Source organism: Schistocerca cancellata, chromosome 9, assembly GCF_023864275.1.
Source record: "Schistocerca cancellata isolate TAMUIC-IGC-003103 chromosome 9, iqSchCanc2.1, whole genome shotgun sequence".
Classification (NCBI taxonomy): domain Eukaryota; kingdom Metazoa; phylum Arthropoda; class Insecta; order Orthoptera; family Acrididae; genus Schistocerca; species Schistocerca cancellata.
The window spans coordinates 346,128,907-346,137,737 of NC_064634.1; the positions used below are offsets into that span (position 1 = coordinate 346,128,907).

At 37.4% G+C, this 8,831-nt stretch overlaps 1 protein-coding gene across 1 annotated transcript in view; it reads left to right on the forward strand.

Annotated features, from left to right (window-relative positions):
• The window catches only part of LOC126100431 (farnesol dehydrogenase-like), a 60,832-nt gene extending 52,981 nt beyond the window's left edge, over positions 1-7,851 (forward strand). The window contains exon 6 of the mRNA XM_049911036.1: positions 6,235-7,851. Coding sequence (XP_049766993.1) covers positions 6,235-6,279 — 45 coding nt within the window. The 3' untranslated portion in view covers positions 6,280-7,851. The remainder of the gene's footprint in view (positions 1-6,234) is intronic.
• The last annotated feature ends 980 nt before the right edge of the window (positions 7,852-8,831 follow it).

Sequence of the window (8,831 nt, forward strand, 5' to 3'; positions counted from 1 at the left end):
AACGTAGTTTTTTGGGGGTGTCCGGATACTTTTGATCACATACTGTACCTGCAAGAGATGCAAATCCTGTTACAGTTAACTGAAACATGAACTAAAAACTCTTTCTTCAGGTGAGAAAGAAGAAAACCCTCTGTCCTTGAGGGTAGAGCACATTGCTACAATTTTGTGATTACCAAATTACTTTACAGTGGGTAGCATATTGCTTCTTCACTGGGCCGATTCAATAACTAATGTCATCCTTACACTGGGCAAAGGCTGCTTGGGATACTTGTTGTGTTGAAAAGATCCCACCATGAAGGAGTAGAATGTGGAATGTATTTGAAGTGGGCAGACATTATAAATCTGCTTCTGAAAGATGAAAATTTCATAGCCTGACATGATGACAGTGCTAATATAAATGTGACATTTTGATTTTTGTTATGTTGGTACATGTTAGACAATAATTTAATCCACAGTGAACTTGATCAGCAGGTTATTTTTATAGTTATTTTTAAAGTACTTATGCTGTACATGTTTGTTGCATGGTGCTGAAAACATTGTACAAGTGTTAGTCATTCCCTTTCCTGTTCTGCTCAGAAATGGAGTGAGGGAAAAGTGGCTTTCTGTATGCATCCAAATGAGCCTTAATTTCTCTGACCTTGTCTTTCAAATTGTTATACAAAATGTATGTTGGTGACAGTAGGATTGTTTTGCAGACTGCTGAAAATACAGGTTGTCTAAACTTTATCAAGAGCATTTCCCAAAAAGTACAAATTCCTATTTCAGTTCAAGAAGCATTTCTACAACAACTGGGTGTTGATTAAATCTCCTGGTAACAAATCTACCAGTATGCCTCTGAACTGATGGAGTGTAACTTTTGGGACATCATCTTTTGTCAGGTTATCTGGTGGGGATCCCATACACTTGAGAAAAACTCGAGAATGAGACATATGAGTGTTCTGTGCAAGGTCTCCTTTATAGGATTGTATCAATAAACTGAAGTTGACCATTCACCTTCCCTGCAACTGACCTTACATGCTCATTTCAATTTATGCTGCTCTGCAGTGTAACACCTAGATATTTAATCAAGGTGACCATATGAAGCAACACATCATAAATACTGTATCTGAACACTGCAGGATTTTTTTACTATTCATCTGCATTAACTTAAATTTTTCCACATCTAGACCAAGCTTCCATTCATAATGTTAAATAGAAATTCTATTCAAGTCACTCTGCATTCTCCTACAGTAACTCAAGGACAATACTTTCACATGCAGCATGGCACCATCAACAGAAATATCCAGGTTGCTGCTCCCCCAACCATCAGATGGTTTATGTATACAGAGTACAAGAGCTCTCTTTGTCTCAGATGAATACTCACTGTCTAGGACAAGACACTGGGTGCTATTACTGATAAAATTCTTTGAGCCACACAGATATCTGAAAACCCATTACCTATGCTCAGACATTAGTTAACAGTGTACAGTGCAGCACTGTGTCAAACGCTTTCTGCAAATCTAGGAATATGGAATGTGTCAGTTATCTTTCATCCATGATTCACAATACAAAGTGCAAGAAAGGGATAAGCTAAGTTTCAGATGAACAGTGCTTTCTAAATACTTGTTGATTTGTGGATAGAAGCTTTCCTCTCTAAAGAAAACTTTGTTATATTCAAACTTAGAATATGCTAAAGAATTCTGCAGCAAACTGACACAAGGATAGTAGGCTGTAATTATATGGGTCCATTCTTTTACCCTTCATTATACAGAGCCATCTGCACTTTTTTCCAATCGCTTAGGACTTTCATCTTGACGAGAGAATTATGATAAACACAAACTAAGTATGGGGTCAATAGCGAAGAGTAAATCCAAATTGGGATTCCACCTGGATCCAGTGACATATTCATTTTCAACTCTTTCAGCTACTTTTAAACAACAAGGATGCCCTCCATATGGGAGTTTGTGAAGTAATCAAAGAACAGTATATCTACAATTCTCCTGTGCAAATGATTTATAAACATGAAATTTAAAACTTCAGATTTCTTTTTGCTACCACGATCTTTCATTAACGTCTCATAAAGGAAATTGTTACATGCTTTGTGTACCAATCTTTTTACAGATGTGTGAATTTTTACTAAAGTTTATCTATTGACATTTCTGCATTCTTTTTTGAACTGTGAGTGCAGAAATCTCTTTTTCTTCTCAGCTTTTTCTGCATTTTGTTACTAAATCACAGTGAGCATTTTCCATCCTCAAACCACTTACTTTTCCAGAGCCTGAATTACAGTCAGTTTAAACTATGGTTATAATTCCTCTATTCCATCGCACTGGCACTAGAAAGTGTCCATTCACTGTCTAAGTAGGATGCTAACAACTGCTTGTCTGATCTTTACAGCGTTAAATCTCTCCAAGCCTTCTCAATGGGTTTGTTAACTTTAGTAGTCATCATGGCTACAATGAATCATGATTGCTAATCCTTGTCGCTATACTGACACTTATGAGAAGGTCACCCTGTTTGTAGTTATGAGGTCTAAAATATTTCCATTCCATGTGGGTCGTCGCACTAGTTGTCCATGGCAGCTTTTAGAGAAAGTGTTCAGAACTATTTCACAAGATTGTCTGCTGTCCATATGACATGCAACAATATCCCAGTGTGTATTTGGTAGGTTAACATTGAATCTAACTAATTTTGCTTGATTTTGGGGGGAGGGGGGGGGGCTATCTCTGTGCTGCCGAAAGCAGACATTCTTTGAGTGATTCTACAACTAGTTAAGTGGAATTCGTGGCTGGTAGGACAATTACTCGTGTCCAGATAACTTTGCAGTCAGACTCAACCTTGACCTTGATATAGAAAATATTTTTGTTGACTGTAATGAACCCTCTCCCTCCTACAATCTCTAACGTGTCTTTTAGATACACATTCCATGCTTCATTAAATAGTTCAAGTCTTTCTACTTTATATTTCATCCAGCTGTTGGTTCCAAGTATAATTTGAACATGACAGCTTTCCTGGAGGGCTGTAAATCCAGGTACTTTGTTACAAAGTCTTTGGAAATTTAATATTAAAATCTTATAAATGATCTGATTTTGCTCTCTGTCTCTTGACTGGTGAGTGTTTATACAAGGAACATTAGCTATCTGTTTCCTCTGGTCAGAGCACCCCAATCGACCTCTACAATCTTCTGCCCCATAATGCAAGTCCAGATACCTACAGTCGAGACTATCACAGAATCGACAGAACCTCTGGCTGAGATCCCCTGCTTGGCTTAAGCCCAAGGACCCCAGTCACGTAACTCAGGGTATGACATTGCAAATCATAAGCTCTGCTTGCACCCTGTGAGCAAGGCCAGCACTCTTCACCATTCCTACCAGCCTCCTGCAGGAACTGAGGATTGCTTCAGGACCCAAATAACAGAAGTCATTGGTGTCAACATTACAACTGCACCCTGCACCCTTGATAGCTGCAGGCTTGCTAACAAAAACTCATGCAAAGTTGATGAATGTTTACAAGAAGTCTAATTCTTCAGTTTCAACAACTGAACCAGTAGTAGGTGAACTCAAAAGTGCTGTACCCCTCTTGAAGAAGATCCACGAGATGGACTTCCCACAATTGCAGCCAGATGAGACATAATAGAAAGCAGAGTATGGTAAATTGCATGATGAATTAACTGTGTGCAAGGATTTTGCTTCTGTTGCTTCCATTTGGAAACTTTTTGAAAGAAGCCAACTGATTTTTGTAAACTGACCAATGTCTTGAATGGGATGTGGGCCTTTAAATTCATGCCAGAAACGAATCCTGAAGAGCAAAATTGGTTGGAAATCGATGTGCTGTTACATAAATGGCAAAGCAATTTCATATATGATTGTTGGAACTCTATTAACATAATTTCATATGTCAATATCTTGTAAATTTGTACCTACAGTGGTTTCCTAGAATTTTTCCAGTTTTGGCAGCAAGTGACCACTGGTAGCTCTGGCTCTTTCTGATGTAGCAGCTTACATTTGCTACTGGAAAGAGTATTTAAAGCTGCTGAAAGGTGTTCTCTTTACTTATTACTTCGCAAATGATACAAAATTAACTGTTGAATGCTACTGAAGTCTTCTAGACCAACTCGGTTAAAAATATATGAAAACAGAACTTGATTGATTGATGAGAGAGAAAGAGAAAGAGAGAGAGAGAGAGGTGTTATCAAAAAATAATAAGAATTTTTGTTTTTCTTAAAGCATCTTTATTTATTCACATTAACATCAAGTTTGTACCCTTCAAAGTAACTGCCTCAGATACAATACACTTTGGCCAGCACTTTTACCAATCTTAAAAGCACTTCTGGAGATTACTTTTCATTGTGATGTTCAGCTTCTTCAGCAATTCTATTTTTATCTCATCAATGATGGCAAAAAAACATCCTTTCATGGTTCCTTTCAGTCCCAGAATAGAAAGAGATTGCAGAGGGCCATGTCCGGTAAACATGGTGGCTGAGGCAACATAATGGCTTTATTTTTCACCAAAGAATCACAAACAAGCATTGAGGTGTGAGTGAGAGCATTATTGCGATGCAATTTCCATGACTGATCTTCCCAAAATTCTGGTCATCCTCTTCTGATTGCTTCATGCAAACAGTGCATAACTTCTAGATAGTAACCCTTATTGACCATACACTTATAAGGCAGGAACTCATGATACATTGCCCTGTTGTAAATGAAGAAAACAGTGGGAAGAACCTTCACATATGATCGAACTAGTCAAACTTTAACCTTCTTTAAAAGTTCTGGAACATTATCAACTTCATTCAGTAATTCCTGAGCGACATCATTTTTGGATGAAATTCATCAATTTTGGAACAAACTTTACTGCTACATATTTCATGCCCAAACCATCTGAAAAAAATTGCTTGTATGAGCCAAATGGTATGCTAATATTGTCAGCAACCTCTTTGATGGTGATTTTCCAGAACCAATTTCTTTACATCATCCACACTATTGTCAGCAATAGATGTGCTAGGGCATCCAGGGCGGTCGTCATCTTTAACGACTTCGTAAACCTCTTTGAAATGTCTGCACCACTTGTAAAGTCTTGTCTCACTGAAAGTAGATTTGTCAAAAGCCCCAGTCAAAATTTTGAATGCCACGCTGCAATTTACTCCATTTTTCAAGTGAAATTTAATGCATACTCTTTGTTCCATCTTTTTTGAAATTAAGAATTCACTGAGCACTCAAAAACATATATGACCTCTTCAGCTGTCAACAATAAACTAAATATTCAAACAGGCTGAAAATGAAGACATACATCAGGAACTCATGTTCCAAGAAGATTATAAAAAGAACTGAAAACTGAATGTATAAAGTCTGTGAAATTAAAAAAAGATCCTGTTTAAAAGACATTGAGAAATTTGAAGTACAAGTGATAGTTTCCAACATATATCATCACCACCAGATTTGGTACCATCCGATTTAAGCCTACTGCCAAATCAATAGAAATTTGTGGCTGGGAAATGTTTTGAGACCAACAGAGGGACTAACAGCAAAATATGCATATACTGTATTGCATTCCTTAGAGAGATGCACGTCCAAGGATGACATCTACTGACTGGAAAATTTGCCCAAGTGTACTGACCTACAAGAGTACTGCATCAAAAAAATAACCATTTTTACCTAAAAACAGCCCCTCATTAACAACCAAGAATAATTATTTATAGTCTTTATGCTTTATTACATTAGAAATGAAAATGATATAAAATTAACATGAAGGTTTCTACCTAAGGAAAGGCCTTTAGTTTTTTAGTTTTACTATTAAACCACCCTCAAACTGCTTTCTTAACATTGATTTCGATTTAAACACACACACACACACACACACACACACACAGAGAGAGAGAGAGAGAGAGAGAGAGAGAGAGTGAGAGAGAGTGAGTGAGAGAGAGTGAGAGAGAGAGAGAGAGAGAGAGTGAGTGAGTTTGGGAGGGAGTTATGTTAAACAATGGAATTTCAGTATACTCATAGACACAAAAAATAAGTAACCTTTTACTTTGGAATCATGTTGCTTATCATAGCACTATATAATACCAATATATTATTTCATTTAATATTTAGGTTGTTCCTTATTATCAATAACAATTTTGATGTAATAATTATTACACAGATAAGAAAAATATATGATAAGCATTGTAGCTGATTGAAACTTTTTTGTACTATACACTTCATTTCAACTGGACAAATGTTTGTATTTCACGTATTTTTCTCCTTGGTTTTTCAGATCCATGACATCATTCTCAGACCTGCTGGAGAAGAGGGCTTTTGAAGACATAAATTAAGAATAGAAGTATATTTATAATGATATACCATGGTTTTGTTACAAACTTAGAACTCACGAAACTAATAAAGTGGTAGCATATGACTGTTGCATAATGTAGAATTACTAATATTTTCCAATAACTTGTTATGTGTGCTAATAATTAGCTTGAAATAAAACAGTTTATTAAACAGAATCATACTATATCAATTAAATTTTTTTTTCAGTGAATAGCAAAGTGTAAAAAGGACTTGACTGACAGCAGAACATTCATCTGCTCATTTCACACTGGACATTAAACCACTGTTATAGTGTTGCTTCATTAGTAAATGAAATGTGGAAAGTAATTTATTACAATCAATTCAGTTCCATGGATTGATTTGAAACCTTGTAACTGAAACACCAATAATGACTGGAAAAAAAAGTGTTTTAACTTGGATTTGTAGATTTCCAAACACAACAAAATTCTGTTAATAAAATATGTTGAACTCCATTTAATAAAAAAGTGCAGTATGTAAAATAACTTCCAACATTTCGAAAAATGAAAAGGAAAAAATTATTATCAAATATATACTCTGTACACGAGGCAAACACAGTGTGACACAGTGGCGTATTTTACTAAATTAATTTAACAATATGATGCTTAATGAAAGCTCGGTGTATGGAGAGAAAGGAGTCACTGAAGGAAATGAGAGAGCACCATATGGTAATTATTGTAACAGTAGGCAAAAGAACTGTACAAAGTTGAATAAGTACTAATACTACTTGCAATTTTCCTGTAGTGCAATTTTCTAGAAAATGTACTGCTATACTACTTTATATTTTCAGGGTAACACAGAATATTAAGGTAATGCTGTTAGGATACATGTGTCTAAGACTGAGATAAGAAGCAGCTATGGATTAAACTGCACTCTGCACTGATGACTGCAGCCTCAAGGAAATTAGACACTAAGAATGGTATCAACTAGACACCAGTAGAAAGTAACGTATGTTTGGATTATTCCACTCAGCTGTCCTCATTTATGTAGGAAAGGAGCATAGTACATGTTTGTTTTAGAATGTTATATGAGTTCAAGTAAACTCCTGTTGTCATGAGTTGGAATGAAAGAAGTACAATGAATTAAATCTTCACATACTTTTCAAACAGTGGAAAGACCTAGGTGGAATTACAGTAGTATTATGAAAAGAGGAGATGTTAAGTCACAGATGTGCACAACAAAAAAACTGTTACACATCAAGCTTTTGGCCGAAGAGGCCTTCTTCTGAAGTAGAACACACACATACATTTTCACACAAGCACAACTCGCACACAATGCTACTGTCTCTGGCCACTGTGGCCAGACTGCAGACTTCAGTTAAACCTGATGGGAGAAGCAATTTGGCATGGTGGGGGAAGGAGGAAGCTGGGGTGGAAAGGGGGAGGGTAGCAGGGTAGGGATGGGTGAAGGCTTAGTGCTGCTTGTGGGAGCAGGAAGGGGGATGGTGGGGACTAGTGCTGGAGAGGGCGCAGGGTCGGGAATAAGTAGGTGAAGGGCGGGGGCTAACAAATGTTGAGGCTGGAGGGGTGAGAGGGCAAGGGGCGGGGGGGGGGGGGGTTATGGGGACATAGATTACGTTGCAGGAAGAGTTCCCACATGCACAAGTGAGAGAAGCTGGTGTTGGTAGGAAGGATACAGATGGTGCAGGCTGTGAAGCAGTCACTGAAGTGAAGTACATTGTGTTGGGCTGCTTGTCCAGCAACTGGGTGAACTAGTTATCACTTGGCCCCAGATTGTTGGAGGTCATTAGTTGTCATGTCCCAGTATAAAGCAGTACAGTGTTTGCACCTTAATTTGTAGCTCACACAACTGCTTGCAAAGGTATCCCTGTCTCTGATGGGATAGGAGATGCCTCTGGCCGGACTGGAGTAGATGGTGGTGGTGATGGTGGTGGTAGGATGTGTGGGACAGGTTTTTCATCTAGGTCTATTGCAGGGATATGAACAGTGAGGCAAGGGGTTGGGAGCAGGGGTGGAGTAGCAATGGACAAGAATATTGCATAGGTTCATTATGTGGTGGAATACCACTGAAAATGGGTGGGAAGGATAGTGGATAAAATAGTGTACTTACCCAATTATAAAACAAGGTTTTTTCCCAAATCCGTCAATTCAAAAAATACAGGGTCATCTTATATTTGCAGATTAACTATTGGTGCTGAGTTGACATTTTAATGTTGTTTAATAAAGTATAGAAGTATTGGCTTTTCTTTACATATGAAGCTTTGGATATTGAGGACATGTGAGATTTATTTTGAAGAATTAATAAGGGCAAGGTTGGGCAAACTAAACTCACTTTTGAACAGGTTTGAGATCAATACAGTATTGAGTATGACACGCTTGAACGATCACATGACATTCGACTCACACGGCAGTACCCGAGATACTTGAGAAACTATGAACTAGCCACTGCAACAATCTATTGCTCTGTTTAAAACTTGATGGTTTTGTAAAACAGGAGGAAATAGCACTAAATTCTATAATCTTAGAAACTGTTGTTATACTTGAACAGGTTTGTAATAAAAGT